Raw genomic sequence first — 27457 nt, forward strand, 5'->3', positions numbered from 1 at the left:
TTCTTCTTCTTCTTCTTCTTCTTCTTCTTCTTCTTCTTCTTCTTCTTCTTCTTCCTCCTCCTCCTCCTCTTCCTCCTCCTCCTCTTCCACTTCTTCTTCCTCTTCCTCTTCCTCCTCTTCTTCCTCCTCCTCTTCTTCCTCTTCCTCTCCTCCTTCTCCTTCTTTTTCTTCTTCTTCTGCACCACCACCATCATCATCACCACCACCATCATCCTCTTCTCTTTTTCCAATTTCTGATTGGATCTACTACTTATAGGTTCTTCTGGTTGGAGTAGCAGCATCCCCAGGGATCAGTTCACTGATTTCCCAGCATGCATTCCTAGGTAGCTTCTGATAGTCCTGACATCTCACACCTAGTAACAACTATTGTATAGTTTTTCCTATTATTTGTAGCTATCTTTAGTGAAAATTCACTTTTCTGGTTTCCTTTAAGATATTATAAATATTTGGCATTGCTTTTCTATACCAGGGGAGTGAGCAAACTGCTCTCAGAGACCATGGAAATTCCACAAGTTTTACTAGAAAGTTCTAGTTATGAAGACTGCATATTACATTGGTTTCTGGAGAACAACACTTTTAAATCTCTTTGAGAAGAAAGCGTTCACACTCGCCTATTTCTTCACTGTCTATGAATCAGTTGTCATACCTGTCATAACTGATTTAACAGTCTCTAGGATTTGTGACTTTCCTCAGATGTGACTTTCTACCATACTCCATTGTCTCCTTGTCTAGAAGAAGCTGAATTCAGGCTCTCTCTTTACAGTCCATATATAATATGCACCTTATCTCTAAACCCTCCTCTCCTGGCACTCAGGCCTCAGCTGTGTAATGGGGATGGCATGTGGCTGACATTGCCAGTCAGTTTTGAATTGGTTGCATATATTCTCTTAAAGAAAGAGGTACAGGGTGCTCACCACGTTTTTCATGTTTTCCAGTGGCTGTCATACTGCCTTCCAGGCAACATTATAAACTGGACTCAGCAATCAAGGGCTGTCCTTCTACTCCCTGGTATCCTTACTTCAGAGATTCTTGTGTCTCTCAGAGAGCCTCCTACCCCTCATCCCTGTTCCCTGATCAACATCTGCTGGACTGGGAGACTATTTTCAATGCTCAGGAGCAGGCTTATTGATAGAAATGTATACTAAAGGATTAGACTATGCCCCTTCCCAAGACACCTTGTTCAGAAGTTTATCTTGCTGTTAGCTCTCTCAAGTAAGTTTTTTCTGGTGGTGTGTCCTCTGAAGGTCAGGAGTTCCTTGCCCTATGTGTACATCCAACAGCCTTGCTCCAACAATGCTCAAACCCACAACAGGAGAACTCCAACAGTCGATCAAACAGAGTACATTGCTTAGGGGTACATGAGGTTCTCTTTAATTCAATTCCAACTCTTTTACAACTAATGAGACGTTATCCTCCATCTCTGATTACTTATAGCTGTTTTCAAGGTACTACACACTGATAATTGGAAAGCTTAATTTATTTGCATCTATTTTAATATTTGTGTTAGAAACCTGAGCCTAATATTTATTTGCATTAAATACACTAAGGAAGTGCTTTAAGAATCTAGTTACTTTTGAACCACGAATGTAAACTGTAACAGGTTGTCTTGCTTGGTGGTCATACTCCTGTTACATACTCAAGTCTTGAACAAAGATCATTCCACAGAAAGAGAAAGAATTGTCAAGCACAGAATTGAAATTAGTTCCTTTATGCTATTGTCCCATGTCTAAACTTACCTGGAATTCTTATTATATTGGTTAAATATAAGATGTTTATAAGTAATAATAGTAATAGATTTCTGCTTTGTTCAAGGTGGCGTTAATTCAGTATGCCAATAAGCCAAGAGCTGTATTTAACTTGAGCACTTACAAAAACAAAGAGGATATGGTTATGGCGACATCGAAGACATACCAAAATGGTGGGGACCTCACAAACACCTTTGAAGCTATCCAATATGCAAGGTAAGTTTTGCTGCTATCAGGTAAAAAATTTGACAATGTGGAAGAACAAAAAGCAAGAAAAGAAAATGGAAAAGCTGAAACAAGAGTAACAAGGGTAGAGACAAGCCTGAGCTTTCTGACATGCTTACCTTGACAAGGTCCAGAGGAAATAAAGTTACACACCACAGTCATGGGACTGCCAGACATATGGAATGATTTTATATGATTTTTTTCAATAGATTGCACAATTTTGCAAAGATCTAAGATTAAAATACTATAAAAGAGACAATCTACCACTGTTCATGTTAATTTCAATCAAATTACACTAATGTATTTTATCCATATTCATGAAGCTCATGGGATAATATGCATAAGAATCCGAATGTTGAGATTATCACGTCTGCTACAATCCACAGGGAGAATGACTTTTGCAGCTGCCTGGCTTCCACCCCTTCTTACCTCAGTTTCTCTTTTTCAATTCCATAAGCTTTATAAACAGACACTTAACTAAATGTCCACCTGTCATTTTTTTAAAAAAAAAAATGAGAACGAATGTGCCTGCCCTTACACCTGCTCCCAGCCTTTTCCATCTCCTGGTTTTGCTTCTTCAAACACCATTAAAACAAGTTGTCTACAAGTCTTCTTGTCTCTTCTTCCTTGAAATGTGTAGCTCTGCCGCTAGGTGAACACGGTCTCTCCATCACCTCTCCTAGAACTTCTCCCTCAAGCCCCACTGTCCTTAGCTCCTCTGAACATTTGAGAAGGACGGACATACATGCTGCCATGAACTCAATCGTCACTAAACACCACAAACCTCTGAGATTCCCCACCAATGTTCTGTCAACAGCTCTTGCCTCTTCATGGGCTCCATCTCCTGGTTTTACTTCACTGAACAAAGTCCTCTCTCCTCTCCTCCACTGTCCTCTCTGTTAGGAATAATATCTCTACCCTTGCTGTGAGTGCCAGCCCTGTGTGGGCTGCCCATTGCTTTACATCATCTCTTAAATCTCTCCCCAAAGTCATCAGTCAATTCTCACTGAAGTTGAGCATCTCTATTGGGAGAGTGCCGTCTCACTTAGCACATTCAGTGTGTCCTAAGCCAGCTCCATCCCATTCCCACACTGCTTATGATGCTGGTGTCTGTTTACATCAGGTAAACAAAATCCTCATTGTTATCTTCCCTCTTCCCACTCCCTCTTAGATACATATCTGGCCATTATCACATTTGCCATGTCTGTCTTACCATACCCTGTTTTATCTGTCCCCTCGTTTTCTCTGTCTCTGTACTGAACTAGAAGCTTTCATCAACTGGTAAGATTTTCTTCACATGTCTTAAAAAAGACTGTCCATAAGAAAAGATGTGATTGGATTTATCCTTCCTGTCTTTATCTCTTTTGGGGGCTGGACTATGTCATAAAGGGAAGGCCATAAACATGAGCCACCTGTCATTAAGTGGAAAGCCATTTCTAGTCCAGTAACCCAGACTGAGGAAAAGAATGTTGTCAAGATAACCTTGGACAACTCCTGTCTTTGGCAAAGAATGTAGCTGGGGCCTATCCCCAAGGAAAAAAACTTGGGGTATTGTCAAGTGTTCCAAAATAGGGCATGGTCACTGTTTGTTTAAGTGTGGCTTGTCTGGCTTTTATTACCTTTTTAAAGGCCTGGATTTTTCCTTTACCACTGTAATTTCCAAATGAACAGGAATTAGGACTCACTCAAATTCTAATCAGCACAGCCCAGAACATACAGACACACAAACACAGACAAACAGACAGACAGACACACACACACACATACACATGAATGTACAACACACATACACACACCATGAAATTATTGAAATTATTGTTAAACATGAATTATGTTTTATATTTCTCTGAGGAAGCTAAAGATAGAGGAAAGCTCTTAAATGGCTCACTGGCATTGACACAGAAGGAAACTGACAAAATATTAAAGCATCGTTCACGTTTGATGTGCTTAATAACGCTAATTTCCCATTTTTATTTCAAAGCAGGGGTCGAAATGATAGCTTCTGTTAACGATGAGTACTTGTATCTATCACAGAGACTTTGCTTATTTACTGGAGTCTGGCGGGCGCCCAGGTGCTACAAAAGTCATGGTGGTTGTGACTGATGGCGAATCCCATGACGGGTCGAACCTGAAAACTGTGATCCAGCAATGCAATGATGACGATATACTGAGGTTTGGCATAGCAGTAAGTGGCTTCTGTTTGGATTTATCTGGCGGTTGACGGGTACACATCCTGATATGCTGACACTTCCCAGGCCTGCAGTTTGTGCTGTCTCTCTGTTTCCTGCTGATTTTCAGTCATGCCAACTGAATAAATGGCGGTGGAAATGTTTGCAAGGGAGTTTATGATGAAATGAACAGATAGGTAAATTTAAATTTACGCAGAATAAGAATGACCTTTGCCCCCTGCTCTCTCTCCTTTCAAGGTTCTTGGATATTTAAACAGAAATGATCTTGATACTAGAAATTTGATCAAAGAAATTAAAGCAATTGCTAGTACTCCAACAGAGAGATACTTTTTCAATGTGGCTGACGAAGCGGCTCTTCTGGAGAAAGCTGGGACTCTCGGGGACCACATATTCAGTATTGAAGGTAAGAAGGCAGAAGTTTCTTTCAGATGCTAGTGTTTGAAGAATTTGTACATTTTCATAGAATATATTTGCCATATGGATATGAATTCATAGACCACGCAGAAAAAGCAGCTCAGGTATGTCACCAGGAAAGATAGACTAAACAAATGGATGCATAGCTTATAAAAGAAAATGTAAGGGATTAGCAAGCAGGAGAAAAATCCACTACTTTTGTCTTTGCCTAAAAGATGGCACATTGATACTCTTTAATTATCCCAAAATCTCTGAGGTGCAGAGAAGCTCGTACATGGTTAATAAGATGATAATCTTTTTTTTTTTCAGTTTTTAAGAGAGCAGTTAACACCATCCATCATGATCATTGCTTCTTCTTTATAAATTACATAATGACAGAAATTCTCAAATTTGTTCATAATAACTGCATATACCATTAACATGGTGAAAATGCAGTGACGATATCCAGCAGTTCAGCTGGAGGAAAGGTTTTCCTCATTACAGCTCTCGTGATACACTTCCATGACCTTGGAATCCCCTCAGGGCAGACCTATCATCCAAGCAGACCCTAAGGACTGGATTACTGGAACACTCTTAACAGTTGGTTTAAATAATAATAATAAAATAATAATAATAATAATAATAATAACAATAATAATAACAACAACAGCAACAACAACATGAGACTCAATCCTTGGGTTAAGTTCCAGGTACTTAACCCAAGTAGCTCCCAGCAATAAAGCTGGTGTTTAGTTGTTCACCTAACATATCAGGCACTGTCTTATTAGCTGTATTCAGCAACTTTGAATGGGTATCTGCTGCTGTAGTTAAACTTCAACCTTCTGGTGATGCCATAGAAATTTCTATCCTGCTGCAAATGTAATTGCTCAAGGGTAGTTTTTATGAGCTATTCAAATCATCACCCAAAAGTAAAGCCTCCTGCAATAATTGTAAGCTACTACAGCATCTGTTCTAGAAAATCTGCTTGAAGTCTATGAGTAAGAAGAGTTGCAGTGCAATTGAAAGATTCCCAGAAATTATTTTGGACAGTTCCTGTTGTTGAAGACTTTCAAGAAGCATAACGCTATTTCTTCCTCAAATTGTGTACAGCCTGTGTGAATTTTATCTCCTAAGGAAGAATGTATGTCACAATAGTACAGTTTGTTATTGTTTTACAGTGTCTATGCAGGAATTTGGCTTGCTTCCTATGAGCATTACTGAAACCATTCTGACCATGCTGAAAATAATGTTTTTACTGATAAAATTCTGTGGTATTAGACAGACACTTAAGTACAGTTAAAGCGACCTTTCAGCCTCTTTTACCTTGAGTCCTGGTTTCCAATGGCTAACAAAACTTCCCCTCTGTCCAGTCTATGGTGCAAAGTAATCGCATGCTCTTCCAATGCATCCAAAGTATTTGTACATTAGCAGCACCAATATTTAAAGGCAAAATCCAACTTGTTTCTTTGCTAGTAATGGTGAATTTTAAAAAATGTTCTTTTTTTTTCAAGATTAATTTACTTTCTTTATTTTTGTTATAACATTATATTTTAAAAAATTGGCTCTACACCTATAATTTTAGCATTTGGGAGACTAAGGCAGGGGGAAGGATTACCACGAGTTTGAAGCTAGTCTGGGTTGTGTAATTATGTCTAGGGTGGCTTAGGCTGCAGAGTGAGACCCTGTTTCAAAGTAAACAAGCAAAGAAAAGAAAGAAAGGAAACGGAAAGAAAAGAAAGAAAAAGAAATGTGAAGATTTTATGGAAAGTGATTAATCTCAATTTCCACCTTAACTAATCCTCTCCTTTTGCTGAGGCTAATTTGGTATCAGGAACAGCATAACTGTTTCATTAAATTAATTAATGTTTAGTGGGGATCAAAGCCAACTTTGAACACTACTTTGGTGATTTGTTTTGTGGTTTCCTCTTCCTAGAATCCTCCAGGCTATAGTTTTACATTGATATAAGAATATTTGTGCTCTCTTGCTCCTCAACCCAGCGCACCTGCAGGTTGTCTCCCCTCCCCCCCTTCTCTTCTCCCTCTCTCCACATAGTCATGGCCGGCCTCTATCCTCTACTCTTCTCTCTCTCTCCCCCCCAACTCTCTTAATAAATCTCCCCTCGTGGAAAAAAAAATGTTTGCGTGTGTGTGTGTGTGTGTGTGTGTGTGTGTATGTGTGTGTGAATATCTGTACATGTACGCATGTGTCCATATTTGAAATTTTGATTGCTAACAATAATATTGTCTTTGAAAATGCTATCTTACAGGTACTGTTCAAGGAGGAGACAACTTCCAGATGGAAATGGCACAAGTCGGATTCAGTGCAGATTACTCTCCTCAAAATGTATGTACATCAGATAAGTTGAAGCCAATACTGTCACTTGTCAGGACACACACAGACACAACAGCTTAGACATAAAGAAGGAAAAACAGCCATCCCCTGAGCAATGATTCAGATTCCTGGGCCCAGTCTCTAAGTTTAAAAAAAACAATTAAAATTTTTGTTTCCTATGTAACAGAAAAATATCATTTACAATAAAGACTTTGATTGAGTTTCCTATGGCAAAACACTGTACTCATTCCAGGCATCACCTGTATAAAAATTTCATGGCAATTAATTAACTACCTGAAACATCTATCATTAAAGCAAGAACCTCTTATCCATGTCAGAGTTGAAGACTACATTGCCTTAGCATCCTGTTCACTGCAGAGACAGAAAATTGTTGAATGGGAGATTCATGAAATCTGAGGTGGGTCTGTGGTCCCCAGTCCTCATAGCTCAGGGGACCAGTCCATCAGGCATTCTCAGGAACAACCTCTAGGTCTGGATTCTAACTCTCCCCAGGACATGGATGGGTGAGAGACAAAATAAAACCATATTCTGGGAAATATTTAGGGATTAATTTGAAATCCGAGGGGCTGATGAGCAGAGCAAAGGATCAAGAAGTGTTCACCCATTGTGTAGAGCAGTGGTTCTCATCCTTCTGAATGCTGTGAATCTCTAACAATTCCTCATGTTGTGGTGACCCCATAGCCTTCAACTTATTTTTGTTGCTACTTTATAACTGTGATTTTGCTACTCTTATGAATGGTAATGTAAATACCTTATCTACAGGCAATCTGGTATAGGACCCATGGGAGAGAGTCATTTAACCCCCAAAGGGGTCTCTACCTACAGGTTGAGAACCGTTGGTCTAGACTAAAATGATGCTAACTTTATCAATTCAACAAACCTTAGAGATGTTGACAAAAGTTAGAAACCCTTCCCATAGGGAAAGGTAAAAATGAAATATTACAGAAATATTGTTGCACAATTCTGTGAGTTTATTGCCATCCCCTGAAGCCTATTCCTATATCTTCAACTTAAAGTCTTTGCTTACAATAATTATACTATTCTCAAATTTTGTATATTTTCCCTCATAATGAGATTTTTTTCTTATTATTTTAATCCCACATCACATCCTTGTTTCCTTATATATATAAGGGGGAAAAACACTTCATAATGACATCTATCACTTTGACCAAGCCTGTGTGTCTAAGGACTTTCAGTCCTTGATATTTAGATTGAGTTTGAGCCAATGCAGAAGATCCTGCACATCTTGGTCCCCCCCATCCATCCCTGAATTAGGCTGGCTTTCTATCCCCTATGCTGACTGTCACAGCTATAGGTGAGTTTTGTAGCTGTGTGATGATTTAACACATGGGATAAGGGGATGCCAGAATATTTGAAAGGGATGAAAAGAAGAACAAAGAACTGTAAGGTCTAAAACAATGCCTCAGAGGCTAAGAGAACTTGTTACAAGAGAACCTGAGTTCAGATCCCAGCACCAACAGTGTGGGAAGGGATACATGGCTGCCCAAGTGCAGCCTCAGGAAAATCTCTGGAGTTTTCTGGCTGCCATCTTTGCTTCAGAATCAGTGAGAGACCCCACATCAAGGAAATGAGGCAGAGGGTGACAGGAGAGAGCACCTGATGTCCTCTGGCCTCTGTGTATGTACAAGCCTGCACATCCAAGCATACAATACACACCACAAATATACAAGGGAAAGAGTTGAAAATACCGTAGTTCACAAGAAGGTCTCCCAGGGCATGCTAGAGAACGGCAGCATCTTTCCCTCCTCTGGAGTCAGCACTTTCTGTTGCTTTAGTGTATCTCTCATATTCATCATGAGCCTTTTCTATAAATATGTGGGAGGAGAAGCTCTCATCTGATTCATCTACAAGCTCTGAAAGGTTCAGCACTTGCAAAATCTTGCCTTTGAAGATGACTACGCATTCATCCTGTACCATGGTCCATTGCAAAGATTTCTACATAATGAATTATAATGAGTTCTTCCAAGACAGTGTAGGTCAAGTGTTGCTAAACCTTCCTAATACTGAGACCTAATGCTGAGTAACTTTGCTACTGTTACAAAATTGTAATGTAAATATCTGATATGTAGAATGATCTTAGGTGACTCCTGTGAAAGATTTGTTCGACCCTGAAAGTGGTCATGACCTACAGGTTAAGAACTGATGCCACAGCTTATGGTAAGCTTGTTCCTCGGGAAAATCAAAACAGTTCTAAGATGTATATTTAATTTACTTTACTATTCAAATTTCCATAAATTTTGTTAGTTTATTTCAATGTTTGATTCACCTGAATTCTTTTGCCTTAAAGGTGATTTGTCTTAACCTTCAATTCTTCAATCCTTTCAGGATATTCTGATGCTAGGAGCAGTGGGAGCTTTTGACTGGAGTGGAACTGTTGTCCAGGAAACATCTCATGAGCACTTGATTTTTCCCAAACAAGCCTTTGACCAGGTTCTGCAGGATAGAAATCACAGTTCGTTTTTAGGTGAGGCACAGCAATAGTTGGGTCAGAAAACTCAGGGATTGTTTGGCTGGTTTTTGGTTTTGTTTTCCCTCTTTGAACTCTCAGTTCAGCTCAGACCATGAAATGTCTTCCTGTTAATGTGCTTGTGATTCAGTTGTTACCTCTTAGCCAGCCCGGCCTCAGCCCATAAGTAAGGAAAGGTGAACCTTACACACACACATCTCCTGTAAATGTCTCTAAGCTCACATGATCTATGATGCTGTTTAATGCTAATGTTTCTAAACCACACGAGTCTGTTCAGGCAGATATCCCTGGAACATGGTTGTTTCTCCAAAACAGAAGTTGTTCCTAAAACATAGTACACTGAGCAGTAGCCATCTATGGTTTTGAAGTTTGTAGAGTGTTTGTTAATGTTGTTATTGTTGGTATTCATATGATGAGCACCCAGTGATGTTCAGTACCTGCCGTGGGTTACTTGTATTCTAGCTACACAAATCCTTCCAAAATCATTTCAGTCAGTGACCTTAATAATGTTTATCAACTCCAATAACCTAACAAATGACAAGTCCAGAATTCAAGCCTACTCTAACTTCAGGCCCTGTATTTTTTCCATCAAATAGTAACACCATCTAATTTCATTTGTTCATTCATTAAATGTTTGTTCAAGGACAGTATCTTTGTTTTGTTTCCTGTTGCTATAATAAGATACAGAGACAAAGGCCACTTAAAGGAGAAAGGGTTTATTTGGCTCACAATTCCAGATCACAGTCCATCACTGCGGGAAAATCAAGGCAACGGGAACTTGAAGTAGCTATCCACATTATATACACAGACAGGAGCTGAGAGAAATGATTTAGTGGATGTGTGCTTGCTCTTAGCTCACTTCCTCTACTCTTATTCAGTTCAGGACCCCTGCCTAAGGAATGATGCCACCCATAGTGGGAAAGGCTTCCCACTCCAATTGCTCAATTGATGTAATCCACCTAATTCCTCACAGATATGCCCAGGGGCACACCTAATCTAGACAACCCCTCACTGGGTCTGTCTTCCCAGGTAATAATAGATTCTGTCAAGTGGGCAATTAAAATGAACAATTAGCAAGGCCTGGAAGTAAGTAGCTGAAGAGAATAACCCAGGACCAAGGAACAGCTTTATAAGTTGTGGTCCTGTCTATGCGACCCAGAACTGTAATTGAAAAGGCAGAAAAATTCATTTCAGGAGCATAAGTAGTCATCACATCTAACATCAAGACTTCTGAGCATCTCTTCTACTTTTGAAAGCCCTCTCTGGCTGAGACAGTGATGTTTAATCTAGAACTGCTTCTCTCCTAGGTTACTCTGTGGCTGCGATTTCTACTGAAAATGGTGTCCACTTTGTCACTGGGGCTCCTCGAGCAAATTACACTGGCCAGATAGTGCTGTACAGTGTTAACAAGCATGGCAATGTGACTGTGATTCAGTCTCACAGAGGGGACCAGGTAAATACCATTACTAAGCAAGTGAAGTTAATTTTATGGATAACCGGGGCAGGTGAAGTACAAACTAGTGTTTACCAGGTAGCTCTTCCGTATTTGAGTATGTCATCTCAATTTACTGTGGTAAACCCTAATGGCAGAAGTTTACTGGGATTCAGTCTGAACCCACTATTGCCATTGATTTTTTTAGGGATAAGGAGAGCACAAACTAACATTAATATCATAGTTTTGCCTTCTTTGAGTAGTATAAAGAATGCGGTATCTATTTTGAAAGGAAAACAATGACAGTGTTACAGAGGAAATCACTAATTTTGAATCCTTAATAAATGTTACCTCAACACTCACTGAACATTGCAGGATGGGATGGCATTGAGCCTCAGCCCTTCTAATTGGCTTCATCTCTACCTAGTTCTCTTATCTTTTCTACACAGCAACATCACTTGTGCTGGACCATGACACTGGCATTAGTCATCCACATCTACATGTAGAAAACTCCTTTCGTCTTTAAGATGCTATTCAAATACTTCTCTCCCTGAGCCCTCCACCTGCTGCCTATACTCTGATAAAGTGTCTCTGTTACAATGTTTTGTTTTATTTTCCATGGTAACATAGCTGTTTTCTGTCCTTAGCTGGCCCTATCCCTCTTGTCTTTCTATAAACAGATAACATAGCTACTAAGGATTCCTCTAGTGAGCTCTGGCTCACTGGCATCAGAAATATCTAGAGTCATGTGGGCTAGAATACATATGTGTCTGTATAATGCCTAAGATTAATTTGCTTTGCTACTCTAGATTGGCTCCTATTTTGGCAGTGTGCTGTGTTCCGTTGATGTGGATAAAGACACCATTACAGATGTGCTCTTGGTAGGTGCCCCCATGTACATGAATGACCTCAAGAAAGAAGAGGGAAAAGTCTACCTGTTCACAATCACAAAGGTAAAAATAAACATTAAGAAAACAGCTTCATATTCTAAGCACTGGTAAATAAGTTGAATCTGGTACTGATGAATAAGGTAATCTGAAATTTGAAAGACACTTATTCTGGAATAATAGATAATTTTCATGCATACTATTGCATATGTTTAATCAAATTTAAGGAGTCACCATCATTATAACTGTTTTAAAAATGCATTAAAAGGCATGGAGTTTAATATATAATATATCCCATTTCCCATGAGAGATCTCTGGGCTTATGTTCCTATGCAAATAAAGCTGTCATAAGCACAAATAATGCATGGCATGCGTGCACATATGAATATTAGTTATTTCCTAAGCATATCATTTCACATCCGTTCCCAGTAAAAGTAACCGTCCCAGTAACTCCCGCAACCCCCAGATGACCTAGAGTGCTTTCTACATTAGTTTGTCAGAAAATTCCAGTTGTTAGTGTCACATTTAAGTGCACGTCCAACTCATGGAATGTCAGATCCTTGCCATAAAACTGAGCTCACTCAGAAAGACAAGACACAGTTTTTCCAATATGTAGACGACACTCTACAATCATTTCCTTAGGAATCTGGAGCTCAGTGAGGACAGGAAGAAAAGCAAATGAAAATCAGTGGTTGACATGGAAAATCAGACAGGTGCAGGGGGAAGAGAAGTCAATGTAGGGAAAGTGCTGTTTAGTTGTTAAGATATTTTATATGCTTGATGCTTACTGTATATATTAATGTAAAAACTGACCAGCTAACACAAGTAGTTAAAATAATTGCAATTCTACATAGACAATGTATAAGCACATGCAAAGATAGGATATAGTCCCTTCTTGAGAGTTTTTTTTTAATCTCTAGTTTCTTTTATGTTTCTTTTTTGTAAAATATTCTATCATTAATAAAATTAATTCATAAAATTAATTCATTCATAAAATTAATTCATAAAATTAATTCATTAATTAATAAAAATTCTATCAATAAACTATCATTAATTGTCGAAGATGAAAATAACTGTTTAAAATTTGTTTTGATTTTTTCTTTTCTTATGTGTATGACTGTTTTGCCTGCATGATTATATGTTTACCACAAGTGTATTTGGTGTGACCAAGGAGATCAAAAGAGGGTACTGGATCCCTAGAACTGGAGGTAGTAATGGTTGTGAGCTACCACATAGGTGCTTAGAAATGAACCCAGGTCCACTGCAAGAGCAAAACGTGCTCTTAACCACAGAGCCAACTCTCCAACCCCAGTAACAGTCTCTCTTAATGCTTTATCTAATTCAGTAAAAAAAAAAAACACCTAATCTTCATAAAATTACTATAAACTAAAAAGAATCAACACTGACCTAGTTTCCTGGTTGAGACACTTTGCTTTCTTGCAAAGCCATTAAATATTTTCATACTTGAGCACAAACTCAGAAGGAAAAGCTGCATTTTATAAGGAAATGTCTTTTCTTTTGCAGAGAATCATTTAGTGTTTCTTGTTATGGAATGCTAGTGACTTCTTTTTCAACCTCTTACCCCAGTATAATTATTGTGTCTAGATTATTAAGTTTTGTTGAGTTTTGTATCTACCCTAATTTCATCCACATTATCAGACTCCCACCAGAAAGCTTTTAAGTCAAAGATTTGGAAAAAGATGACAATCCTCATACTGAGAGAAAGTGGAGATAGGGTTGGATACTTTATGTATTTTTTTACAATAAAAATAATTATTACCTCTTTTAATTTTGGCTAGGGGCAGATATCTTATAACCTCTAATTAATAAAAATCTTTATTTATCATTCTCATCACACATGGAGAATCATCAATATAGAGATTAAACCCCTACCCATAGTTTGAAATCTTGTCTAGGCATAGTTGCTTTACATTTTAATGATGCACATTGAGAGTTTTGCAGTAACGGTTTCTCTCCTCTTTGTCAGGGCATCTTGAATCAGCACCAGTTTCTTGAAGGACCTGAGGGCACTGGCAATGCTCGGTTTGGTTCAGCAATTGCAGCCCTTTCAGACATCAACATGGATGGCTTTAATGATGTGATTGTTGGTTCACCTGTAGAGAATGAAAACTCTGGAGCTGTGTACATTTACAATGGTCACCAGGGTACCATTCGCACCAAGTACTCTCAGGTAGAATGCACAATGTGATGATGTACTGTGCACATAAATACTAGAGCTAGACCGCATCATCTAACCCATGCCTCTTACATTATATCCACGTTATTTCCATCAAAATAATTTAGTGAAGCTTTACTATATGTCAAATACTATTCTAGCTCTGAGAATGCTACACAGAATAAGACAGACAAAATGTTACCTTTTGTTGATCTGATATTCTAATAGAGGACATATGAAAAATGAAATAAATTGCAGCATTGTAGATACTAACAAATGTCAAGAATCAAACCTAAGAACATAAAATTCGACTAAGGTTAAATTTCAAGGATGAAGGGTATCAGATGGCTGAAGAATGATGGAGGATTTCTTACTAACAGGCAATTTTGTGTTCATTATGAAGAAAGCTGGCTACGGCAGGAATCAAGGCCTGAAATTGTGTCAGCTCATTCTCTGCCCATGGACTTCTCACCATTTTGTGCTGTTTCGTTATTTGAATTAAAGATCCATGCTATTTTCTTTATGAAGGAATCATTGTTAAAAAAATAGTAATAATAATACAGAGATCAGATAAAATGTGGTAGAAGAAAAGGATGGAATTTCCTGGAGCAGGCAACCTGAAAAACTGACCACAGAGAATGTATGGGAAAGGATAAAGGCTGTTGCTCTGTGATTCAGCTGTGTGGACTACAACTCCATGTTAATTCTGCTTTTTCAGAAAATCCTTGGATCCGACAGAGCCTTTGGGAGCCATCTCCAGTTCTTTGGGAGGTCCCTGGATGGCTATGGAGATTTAAATGGGGACTCCATCACTGATGTATCCATTGGTGCTTTGGGGCAAGTGGTTCAACTCTGGTGAGTCAGTAATTGCAAGATTCAGACTGGCTAATTAAAATAACTTACTTTATCATGTAATATGTATCATGCTCAATGTTTTATACAAGGTGGTAGAAAATGTATTTATTATGGTTTGCATAAAGAAAGAGATATTCATGGTTTTCATAGATACAGATATTGATAAGCATGTATCTTTGAAACACACATACACACATATACAAATACACACAGAGAGATCTAAGAGTCAAGTTTTTCTTCTCCTTATGTGAAAAGATTCAGTGTGAAGAAAAAGCCTCTTAAATGACACCATGCATATTTCTGGGTGTTATCATCTTGTGCATAGCTTCATTTCAGCTTCCAGTAAGGAAACCTCATGAGAGCACACTCATAAAACACAAAGTAAAAATTCCTGTGTGCTTTAAAGGCATATATTAAAATCCTAAATCATGCGCAAGAACCATTAGTTTGGCCTAGCTGACCTCTTTACTGACCTCCATAGGCATCAAAGATGAGGGAACAAGAAAAGATTCAAAGGTAATCTGGTTCAAGGTTTTAAAAGCCATATATATATATGAAGGGCTTGAAAACATAGCTCAGTTGTTTAGAGAGCCTGCTGTGTAAGCATGAAGACTTGAGATTAGTCCCCGGAGCCCGTGTTAGAAAGCCAGACATAGCCAGGTGAGGCAGCTCATGTCTTTAATCCAAGACCTTGGGAGGCTGATAGAGCTGCGTCTCTGTGAGTTTGGGGCCAGCCTCAAACATAGAGTATTCCAGATCAGCCATAGGTATATATTGAGACCATTTAAATAAACAAACAAAAAACTAAGCATAATGGACTGTGCATATAGTCCCAGTTATGGTGAGGCAGAGAAAATATCAGTAGCCCACTAGCCAGCTTGACTAAAAATCAAGTTACAAGGCAGTAAACACCATGCTTCAAGCAATAGGGACCCTGAAGAATAACGTTCAAGGTAGACCACTGGCATCTAGGTGACATGCATACAGACATATGTACCTACACACACACACACACACACACACAAGAAGACAGATACATACACACATATAAACACTTACATGTATGATCTAGTGAGATACTGGAATCAAAATAAAATTGATGATTCAGTCAGGAGGACTCATGCATTCATCTTTCTCTATTGAAAATATATGCTTTTACTATCCAGACCTACTGGGAACAGAAACACAATCCATTGACGTTTTATGATTTCTGAGTTCGATGCTACTCTATACATATCTGAAGTGTGCTTTTCAAGAGTGAAATGAGTTTTTTTGACACTTGAAACTGTTATGTGGAAACCCAAGGATAGCTTTAGGACTGAGAAACTGGAAAATACATTTACTGAGTAAAGCTAGTCAAAATAATTCAAGAATGGCATATTTGGAGTGTTAACCTAGTTACGTGGCTTTATTTAAAATAATGTATGAAAACACAGACCTGACAGTAAAAAGAGCCCTGTAAGCCTTGGTATGCTTCCCACGTGGTGCCTCTGCCTTTACTGTACTATGATATGGTTTAGTCAGTGGCTTGACCAAGCTACTGTTTTCAAAGGTGGATTTCATTCTTCAGAAAAGTCAACACACATGGGACCAAATGAATGTGCTGAGGTGACTACTCCTGCTAAGCTAATATTCTGTGGTCACATTCCTACAAAATGCTGAACTGTTCTTTCTGGATAACTCTGAGAATAGCATGTAATAGATTTATAAAATATGCAAATCAATGTCATTTGTATCAGAATGAATACTCAGTTTCTCAAAGAGTCTCCCTAAAATTCACTTAAGCATTTTACATTGTAAACCTGAAGCCATGTTACATTTCTTATTAGATATGTCATGGTTGCTTGTTACCAGAAATCATGGTTAAGTAGTAATTTTTAAAAATGTCTTCCCAGTGATGCCAGAAAATGAAAAGGCCTATTTGTGGTACTTTTCAAAATGGTGAAATCAGTAATCATTGTTTGCTGCCTTATAAATAGTAGAAGGTTACACAGGGGTCACTGTAGTGAAGTTCGAATTCTGGTAATGGAGGGATTCAGGCCATAGGTTCCGTTTCCTCACTGACAAGTACCCAGTCAAGTGGTAAGCCTCCAAGTATCTGTGTCTCAGATAGTATTTTTTACACCAATGTTAAAAGAGCAAATAAGACTGTGGCTTGAGTGTATAAAGGACCACACCAGGGTACCTGGTATTCTGTCATAGACTCCTCAGCCATATTCTACCATCCTGCTAGTTCACAGCATTATGGACTGGTGATGCCAACCATAGAGATAGCAAGTCACAGGTCATGGCAATATTCATCAGTTCTGCCACTTCCATCCTCCTCCCTTTTCTCTCCTGCCATTTCAAGGACTGAAAGTAACACTGACCCCCATTGGGAAGACATAGAGGGGTCATGACACTATAGGATCTGCACAGAGGTTTCAGCCTTCTATTCTGTATAGGTTCAAGTGTTGTGAAGACAGATAGATGAGTAGATAGATAGATAGATAGATAGATAGATAGATAGATGAGAGGGGGGAGAGAGAGATTGATTGATTGATTCATTCTGTGGGTTCTACAGTTATCAACCAAAAATTCATTCACCCCGCTGCCATATTTTGCTTTTAAATAGGAAATACTGCTCTCAAATTCTAAGAAAATGGAGAAAAAAAATTCAACAATATTGAGCCCAGGTCAATGTAAATTGTATATGTTTATTAGGCAATAATGTACATCTGTTTCTATTTGTCTTCCAGGTCACAAAGCATCGCTGATGTGGCCATAGAAGCTTCATTCACTCCAGACAAAATCACTTTGCTCAACAAGGAAGCTAAGATAATCCTCAATCTCTGCTTCAGAGCAAAGTTTAAACCTTCTGGGCAAAACAATCAAGTAGGTAGGTAGACCTGAAATAACCTGTACACTGATGGGTTTGCCTCGAAAGCTTTAGCTGGAAGTTTTGGTTTGCAGCCCAGAAGAAATAAGGATCTTTATTGGACATTCTTAAATTGCCACACATTCAATGCCTAAGAGTTGTTCATTAGACATGGGAGGTTGTTTAGAGCATCCCTGCTCAAGTCTAGATTCTGGCATTCTGCAGTAGAACACTGTAGTCACTGTGGTATAATCATGAACTCTGCCACTGAGTCTCTCTTACCCACAAATCCCTTTTGTAGATCCTTAATACATACAGATGTCATTGCACTGCAGTGAATTCTAAATGAGTGTGCTGCCTACTGTCTAAACCATTCCCTATATAGGTGTCCTTGGTAAAGCACTGAGTGTTATTCCTATTCTCGAAGACAAAGTGAGGAAGAGAGAAAAGAATATTCAATCTGTAGGCATTGTTTTGTCATTTCTATGCTATAAGTCTGAGTGTGTACCACCAAATGGGAGAAAGCCCAGGTAGGACTGTTGGCAAATGTCAGCAGAAACTGTCATCCTCTGACCCCCGAGAGACCAGATTATCTTGTGGGACCTGGCTGAGATGCTGCATCCTCTTTGATGCCATTTCTAACCAACCAACCAACTAACTACCTCTGTTATCTCAGCATCCTCTGCAGACAGCAAGCCAAGCAGCACTTCATTAAAACCTGCATATTTTCCATTGTTCCTGGTCAATGGATTCTAATCTCTCCTTCATAAGATGCTTGCTCTATATTTCAGAATTCTTAGTTATTAGTGGTACTTCATTTAATTGCAAGAAAATTAGCTTAAAGGCTGAAGACTATTAGGTCAGTTGTTTGTATGATACCTGTGTGTGCCTTGGGGCACACACCCACCCGAACAGCCATCACAGTTAAGTCAAAAACCAGCACCGTATAAACATTTTTCATCTGCATAAAAGATTAAGGTGGAAAATGTAATTCTCTGGCAGACATGGCTAGCTGCCCAGCTATCTTGGCCCTGAAGCATGAATATGCCCTGTGGATCTTGCGCATTTTGAATGTTCTTCATATATTCTTTTGGCGTACACTGAGAATCCTGTACTTTCAGGGCATTCCGTTCCCTCGGATTGGCTGGTGAGGATTTGGGAACCTTTCTTGCCACTGGGAACTTTTCCCTTTGTCTCTCTCCTGCTGTGTCCAGATCCACACTGATGAACTGGTCATAATTTTTCACTTTGTTGCTTGGCAATAAAAGCACATAAGAAACAAATCCCATCTATAAAACTGGATAATGTATGAAACTATACATCTATTTCATCAAGCTACTTGAAAAAAAAATGGGATTCACTGACTTCATCCTTTTTACAGCTACCTAGTGCCCGTTATTACTTTTCCCTTTATGTGGTTTTGATTAGTTACTTAGTCTGCCCATTCAATTTTTTCATGTTTTTGACATGTTTATTGGTCTCATTAAGTCACTGAAGCACAAAAATTCCAGTTTCTTTAATAGATACATTTAAAGTAACAGATATATTGTCTTAGGAAGTATATTCAACTTTAAAATACTGAATAAATCTGATAAAGTAATTCCCCAATAAGGCAACTGCCCTAAGCAGTAGGGAATGCTCTGAATTTTTGAGCAGCCAATGGATTCTTTTAAAGCCAGCTGGTCTGATTATTTGGACTTTAGTTCCTGTCATCATTTTTTATCACACAGTAGTTTTTCAGTTCCACTCCCCTGAGTTGGCATTAATACTTTCTGACTGCCAAAGAAACAGAGATTCAAAGAGGGTAGGAAGAGTGCTCAAGTCAAGAAGGACATAAACTGTAAAATTATTGCCCAGTCTGAGAATGTCTGACTCAAACCTTGATGCTGCAATGTTGCGTGTCTTTCTCCACGTAAGCATCTAGACTATGCCAGGCAGAGTGCATGTTCTTTTTGATGATCATGCTTCATTCTTATAGTAACACTTAGTCCTTGTAACAGCATGGAAATAGAAAGGACATGAACTTTCATCTCAAATTTGCTTATGTTTTGTTTCTGACCTTATCCAAGATGGGTGAACTCATGCCATTATTCTGCCTCATTTAATCTACTTGGTTATCTCAAAAATGGTATCAGAGTATCCAATGTCCAGTGTATTGTAGAGATGGTAGCATATGAGGATGTGGTCAACTGGAATTTCTCCATATAACAACTCGTCCTGTGTGTACTCCTTGTGTGTGCCCTATGTTATGGAAGATGAAACTAATACACAGGAAAGGGATCAATTTGCCCAAGTTTATTCAATAATTTCCCAGGGCAAGCCCAATAGCCCAATAGTTGTTGGGTTTTATTGCTACAAGTCACGTTTCTCTGGATAGCTTGTGTGTGTGTGTGTGTGTGTGTATGTGTGTGTGTGTGTGTGTATGTGTGTGTGTGTTCATAGTCACTTAGACCAAATACCATGAAATTACAAATGCCACATGGTCTTCTTCTATATGTAAACCACCAATGTAAATATAGTCTCTGCATCTTCTTGATATCGGGGCTTTCTCCAATCAGATCCAACAAAACAAGGCTGTTTTCTTCTTCAGAGCACACTTGACATATTTGTTTGTGATTTTATCACAGCCATCCTGTTTAACATGACACTTGATGCAGACGGCTATTCATCCAGAGTAACCTCCAGGGGGATATTTAGAGAAAATAGTGAGCGATTCTTGCAGAAGAAAATGGTTGTAAATGAAGTGAAGACATGTTCTGAGTACCACATTAGCATACAGGTGAGGTCTCGGGGTTCTCACCGCTTTTCTTCTAAAAGACTAATGTATACAAGAAGTCTAAAATGGAAGTTATATGTTAGAAGATCCTTACCTTTCTAATGACTTTATGCATTGTCTAACTCTGTAAACAGAAAGCACATTTCTTCTATGCTAATACTTAAGGTCACATTCTGATTTTATATATGTTGTTGACATGACATTTTATTAGGAATTGCAACAAAAGAGCCTAAAAGATTGTTAAAGAAATGAAAGGCTTGAAGTCAGAGGGATGGCTGAGCAAGTAAGAGCACCTGCAGCATAAGCAGTGGGACCTGAGTTCAAATCTCCAACACCTATGTAAAATATCTGAGTGTGGCTATATGTGTCCCTATAACCTCAGTTCTCTGAACAGCAAGGCAAGATGGTTTCTAGGGCTGGCCTGCCAGATGCCAGCCTTACTCCAGGATCATCTACATACTCTGTCTCAAGGGGGAAAATATTGAATATGATGAAGCAGAAAACCTGATTTTCTCCTCTGGTCTCCATACATATGTGCACATACAGCACACACATGTATGTGTGCAGGCAAACACACACACACACACACACACGCACACACACACTAAAGAAGATAAATAGATTAATTAAATATTTTTTTAAAAAGTGAAAGAGAGTGTTTCTGAAATGACTAACAAGGTGAACTTACCGTTGACAATTTTATTTTGACATCTTTTCCATCAGATAAAAGTTGTATTCATTTTAAGCTCCTGAGAATGAAAAATCTAAATTGTTGTGTCCAGTATTGCTTTACACTAGCCCAGTGGGTCTCAACCTTCCTAATATTGTGACTCTTTAATACAGTTCCTCACATTGTGATGAACCCCCAACTATGAAATTATTTCACTGCTACTTCATAACTATAATTTTGCTAATTATGAATATTAATGCAAATATTTGATATGTGACCCTCAGGGGTGGTGACACACAGGTTGAGAACTGCTATACTAGCTGAATGACAGAAGATTATGTAGCAAAGATTGCTTGTTCTAATGTTAGGCCATAATTCTTAGAGTTCACATAGACTTTGGAAATCTTTAATGTAGGAAAAATACTTCGTGGGAGAAATTTTCCAGCCAGAAAGTTATTTTAAGTTATATGAAACATCTCCTCCCTCCTTAGCAACTATGAATAAAAGCTGAGGGGAATATACCTAGAGTAGAACTCTGATCTCCACATAGGCATATATAGGCATATATGTATGTGTATATACATGTATGTATGTATATGTGTGTGTACATATATATATATATGCACGCGCACTCACACATATACACACACACCATACACATACACACCATACACACAGATTTGTGTGCAAATACACACACAACATACACACACACACAACACACACAATATATACACATACCATACACACACATGTACACACATACACAACACACACAAAACACATACAACACACACACAACACTCACATACACACACGTGCATATACACACACACAACACACACATAATATAAAAACACAACATACACACACATGTGCATGCATGCATACACACAACACGGACACAAAACACAACAAACACAACACTCACACACAACATACACACACACTTGCACGCCACACGCAAGGAAGGAAAGAGAAGGGGCAGGAGAGAAGGGGAAAAGGGCTGAAGTGTAGAAGAGGAATGGAGGAAGGGGGAAGAAGAGAAGGCAGTGAGGAAACTTGACTTCCATTCTTCCCTGACCTTGTCTAGGAGGGGATCGAATTACTCATAGAATTACAGATTTCTGTGGAATCACCACTGGAATGATGATATTAAGGATGAGAAGCAAGGCCACCCAACTGCTGGGCACTGATATAGGCATCTGTTGATGATGAAAACTGGACATGTCGTCCAAATATTTATAATTGCATGTGTGTAAACAACGAGATTGTTTACCATTCCAGTAGGAATTGCTGCTTCAGATTTTTACTGTAACTGAGTCACTTTAGGTTTCTGAATTTTGAGGCTAACAGCAGAATTGAGTCCAAAGAGGAGGTCTTTGTCATTCAGAAAGAGATGACTCTCTGTAACTGATGGTCCTCTTAATTATAAGCACATTGCGGACTTTATTTACAAGTTACTATGACGAAGTAATCAATCAATCTCTCTCCTGTATTTAGAAGCCCTCTGATGTTGTCAACCCTTTGGATCTGCGTGTGGACATCAGTTTGGAAAACCCAGGCACTAGCCCTGCCCTTGAAGCTTATTCCGAAACTGTCAAAGTCTTCAGTGTGAGTGTGGCTTGCCCTATCCAAATGGAGGTTGGCCAACAGCTTCCACAGTCAGTGTGGCGTGAAAGATGTTAAGGATACAGCCTGGATGGAATGATGCACACAGTTCGCTGGCATATCAGTTCCACAAAGCAGAGATTGCTGCTTCTCCACTCTGCTTCTGGCCCAAGAGCGGTGCCAAGTTACCAGGGGAGTTCACCAAATGCTTCTTCAAGAAATAAATAACAAAACAGGCCAAATTGCTTGTGCTCATCATCCACTTAAAAAACTCAGATGCCTGTGAAGTCGTTCATCCCTCTCTATTATGCCTAATAATAATTTAATTTAGCTCCCCATAAGCAAACTATTACCTTGAATTTTGTATTTTTCAGTATTTATTCTTTATGATTATGTAACTATGTACAAGCTCCTAAAACTTTGTTCAGCTTCCCATAGTTTTGGTCTTTATGTCAATGGAATAATAGTATATATCCTCTCTCTGTTTTTAACCTAAGCACACCCAAGAGGATGATGCGTTTTTTCCTTTGTTGCAGATCCCTTTCTATAAGGAGTGTGGCAGCGATGGAATTTGCATCTCTGATCTGATCCTGGATGTTCAACAGCTGCCAGCCCTTCAGTATGTTCGACTTCACATTCCGGTGTAAAATATAGAAATAAAAGGCACATTACGTGTCTTCATTCAGAGTAAAAATTTGGATTTCTTTTCTAAAGAGGAAGTACTCTGAATGTGGTTAAGACACTGCAAAACCGAATTTCAGCTTCTGCCACTCCCCTAAGAGTAAATCGAGGAGAAATGCTAACTTGCTGGATGCGAGTTCTCGTCCCTGCAATGTAATCAGAAGTTACAAAGAATTCGACCCAGCAGCCTTTGCTTACCTGCCTCCTCCTTACTAACTAATCTTCAAGTAAATGCAAAGAAGTTTTGAATGAACAAAGTTTTTGAATAGTTTTCACCTAGGTAGCTTTACCTCTCTCTCTTTTTTCTTGTTTTCACAGAAATCAACCCTTTATTGTCAGTAACCAAAACAAGAGGTTAGCATTTTCAGTCACACTGAAAAACAGAGGTGAAAGCGCATACAACACTGCGGTCCTGGTTGAGTTTTCTGAGAACTTGTTTTTTGCTTCTTTCTCCATGCCGGTATGTGAGGACAACCCCGCCACCCAACACATACACACACAAACACACACACACATACACTCATGCCCCACCTCCCAAGCCAGCACAGCATTTCTTCCCTCCTTCCTCCCTGACAATTGTTGTCTCTGATACTTATCCCTTTATGTCCTCAAAGTTGTCTGGGAAAAAAAAAAAACAAACAGGGTTGACCCAGGGCAGGCTCAGTCCTACCTCGTGGCTTCCAGTTAGTTAAGCCTCCAGAGAACGCAGTTTGGCTCCGAATTTAGAATCTAGGGAAGCTCTGATTCCAACAAGGGTCACTTTTTCCTTTACCCCAGGCCTTGGCGGCAGCAGCTCATAACTTTTCCAACCATCTGTGTGAGGAGAATGCCTGTCCTGGTGCTAGACAGATGCGGTGCACTTGCTCAGTGGCATTGCGTGTCCTAGAATTGCAGATGCTGCTACAGATGCTGCTGTCAGGATGGCATGTTCCTGCAAGTTGACCTGATCACTAAACCAGGAATAAGCTTCACCAAGAGAGTCCTAGTTTCTCTGCTCTCAAGGCATGAAGGGAAAAGGGGAAAAAGAAAACCAGGAAAAGCTATTTTTCAAGTAGACTGCTTGATTAAATGTTATAAAACAAGTTTCTTCCTTTCTCAAGTTAATGTGAACTTTTATAGATTTAGAAATCCAAACTTATACTGACCACATGTTTAAATGGCCTGGCCACATAGCACCGCTTACATGAAAGACAAAATGAAGTAAGGAAAGTTGGCAAATTTTGTTAGATATTTATAATTCAAACACCACTGGGCAGGGGAGGCCCACACTTTTATCACGGCACTCAGGAGGCAGAAGAAGGTGAATCTCTGAGTTGTGAGCCAGCCTAGTCTATAACATGAGTTGTGAGACAGCCAGGGCTACATAGAGAAACTCTGTCTTGAAAAAAAAAACAAAATATAAATAAATAAAATACAAACACAAACATATATTTTTCTTTTTTAAAAATATGCATTTCAAAAATATTAAGGAGAAGGTATTGCTCAAGATAAGCCTTCTGAATAGTATATTAAAGATATTTGTGCTCCTGAACTATAAAAGGTGACCTCCATCTTAGTGTACATTTTCCCAACCCTTTGATTTCTCGAGTCTATCTCTAGAGTTGGCAATGCAAATGGCATCTAAGCACGTGGGTACTACAAGATACTCAAATCTTTGAGAACAATAAAATATTTAAATAAAAAAACAATATCATCGCTAAGATGGTCTTGTACACATTTCAGTGTGAGTATGCACAAACATACACACATATACACACATACATACACACATACCACACGTATACATACATATATACACACCACACATATATATGTACGCCTATGCATGCATACATACACATATACACATACCACACATATACACACACATAAACACCACACATATACACACACACATACATACACCACACATATATATATATACACACATATACACACCACACATATATGCACACACACATACATACATATACATATACATACATACACATACCACACATATACACATATACACAGCACACATGTACACAAACATCATACATACACACACACACTACACACATACATACATATACACACATACATACATATACACACATACACACACTTAATTGCTATTTCTTTGGTCCTGATCAGGTCGACGGAACAGAAGTTACATGCCAGGTTGGTTCATCGCAGCAATCTGTTACCTGTGATGTGGGATACCCTGCCTTAACGAGTGAGCAGCAGGTACAGTTTGCATCCTCCAGTCCAAGTCCTCCACAACTAAGAGCGCTGTCCTTCCTGGACATCATCATTTAACAGACATCACAAAGCAGCTACATTCTCAGACATGGTTCCTTCAGTGAGGTTACTTTGTTTACATGATTAACAAAGGTAGCATTTCCTCCATGTACCTTTTTCCAACTGCACATACAACATAGAATGTTCTTTTGTGTGGCTATGTTGACCAACATTGGTCAAAGCGCTATAAGTAAATTTCAGGTCAACCCAAAGCTTGGCAGTTCTTTCAAATGTAGGTTCACAGTGTGTGAAACTGAGAGAAGTTGAGCTCTGTTCTCAGATTAACAAGGTAAAGCAAGGCGAAGAGATGTGGGCTACACATGTAACATTTTAAGACAAAATTCAGAATCCCAGGAGAAAGGGTTCATCTTGCTAGAGAACACTTTCCTGGCATAGAGCATCATGGACTGATGGATTTTAATGTTGTGTGTAGGTGACTTTTACCATTAACTTCGACTTTAATCTTCAAAACCTCCAGAATCAGGCGGCCATCAATTTCCAAGCCTTCAGGTAAGATGCAATGAAATCATAAACTCATGGTCGGTAGCTTTTATGAGATTTCTCTTTAAGTAATGTCTAATGTTTGTTTTAATAGTGAGAGCCAAGAAAGAAACAAAGCAGACAATTCAGTCAGTCTCACAGTTCCTCTTCTGTATGATGCTGAACTCCACTTAGCCAGGTAGGTGAAGCCTGCTACTCGGGTGGGTAGCTTTTTACATCTCCCATCACCCTGGTATTAACTCACTGAGCTCATGACTACAGACAGTCCTCTATTTATCCAGTCTTAGATTATGAATTTATTTTCTATCAGTGAACTAGATTAGAAATATGCAGATAAACTGATGCCTAGGGACACTTTGCCCTTTGAGGTTTATTGACTCAGAATAGTACCAGAATTGGAGAGGGAAAATGTTTTCGTCACATATGTCAACATATGTCAAGCTATCATGATAAAAATCACCACTTCACTGGAGCTTTTTCTAATGTACAGGATTCTGTACTCTCTTAGACACATAAGGTCTATGTGTTTTCACCTATGTTAACATGAAATAGAGGATTGAAATAAGGCTTTACTCTTATTGGCATCTAAGCTATGTATGTTTATGACTGAAATATGTGTCAACATCCCCTAAAGGTGGTGAGATGCCTGAGTTCTATCAGAAAACAAACCAACAAACAAAAAAACAAACAACAAAAACCAACAACAACAAAAACTCCTGTATCCTTCAACACTGAATTATACTCTCAGGGGCCTTGAGAATTGTCAGAATTTCTCACTGCCCCATTTATAATATGCATCCTAGATGTCAAGCAATACACCTGTTCTTGGGCATGGAAGTCCCCAGCACCACATCTTAGACACTGAAAGGACACAAAAATTATAAAATGGAGTCACAGGGCAAATAAACTGATATGGAAACTGGACTAAGTCTAGCTCCTTAATGGAAAACCCCAGAGATGACTGATGATGGTTTTCTTCCAACCAGGAAGAAATGAGGGATTTTCCAAAGGAAGGCATCCATGAGGAAAGGCTTTCTTCCTTTTTCTTGTCTTCCAAACACAAGTCAACCCGAGGACAGTGGTTAAAATGTAGCTAGTAAACACCAATTAGTTTTACTTGTTCCAAGGAGCTTGTGTCTTGGGAAAAGGGTAACATACAAATCCTACAGGAGCTATAGGCAATTTCCATCTAAGTTCACTCTGAGAACTAAGGCTACTTCCTCTTGAAAACCAAAGACCCCTAAAAACGCACAATACTGATTTCTCAATAATTCTATGGGTAATTACATTCTCGGACTCCGGCCTTACCAGCCTAGTCCGGGAAAGCATGGAGCA

General features: G+C 38.9%; 1 protein-coding gene across 1 annotated transcript in view; it reads left to right on the top strand.

Annotated features, from left to right (window-relative positions):
- Itga2 (integrin subunit alpha 2) overlaps nucleotides 1-27457 on the top strand; it is a 65461-nt gene that overhangs the window by 22260 nt on the left and 15744 nt on the right. Inside the window, exons 7-23 of the mRNA XM_028783282.1 lie at nucleotides 1813-1961; nucleotides 4005-4155; nucleotides 4397-4562; nucleotides 6820-6896; nucleotides 9252-9390; nucleotides 10701-10846; nucleotides 11635-11778; nucleotides 13700-13903; nucleotides 14607-14743; nucleotides 17482-17621; nucleotides 20228-20379; nucleotides 22550-22660; nucleotides 23194-23276; nucleotides 23657-23798; nucleotides 25475-25567; nucleotides 26055-26131; nucleotides 26217-26300. Of these exons, the coding sequence (XP_028639115.1) occupies nucleotides 1813-1961; nucleotides 4005-4155; nucleotides 4397-4562; nucleotides 6820-6896; nucleotides 9252-9390; nucleotides 10701-10846; nucleotides 11635-11778; nucleotides 13700-13903; nucleotides 14607-14743; nucleotides 17482-17621; nucleotides 20228-20379; nucleotides 22550-22660; nucleotides 23194-23276; nucleotides 23657-23798; nucleotides 25475-25567; nucleotides 26055-26131; nucleotides 26217-26300 (2195 nt within the window). The remainder of the gene's footprint in view (nucleotides 1-1812; nucleotides 1962-4004; nucleotides 4156-4396; nucleotides 4563-6819; nucleotides 6897-9251; nucleotides 9391-10700; nucleotides 10847-11634; nucleotides 11779-13699; nucleotides 13904-14606; nucleotides 14744-17481; nucleotides 17622-20227; nucleotides 20380-22549; nucleotides 22661-23193; nucleotides 23277-23656; nucleotides 23799-25474; nucleotides 25568-26054; nucleotides 26132-26216; nucleotides 26301-27457) is intronic.

Source organism: Grammomys surdaster, unplaced genomic scaffold (assembly GCF_004785775.1).
Source record: "Grammomys surdaster isolate TR1022 unplaced genomic scaffold, NIH_TR_1.0 99, whole genome shotgun sequence".
NCBI classification, from domain to species: Eukaryota; Metazoa; Chordata; class Mammalia; order Rodentia; family Muridae; genus Grammomys; species Grammomys surdaster.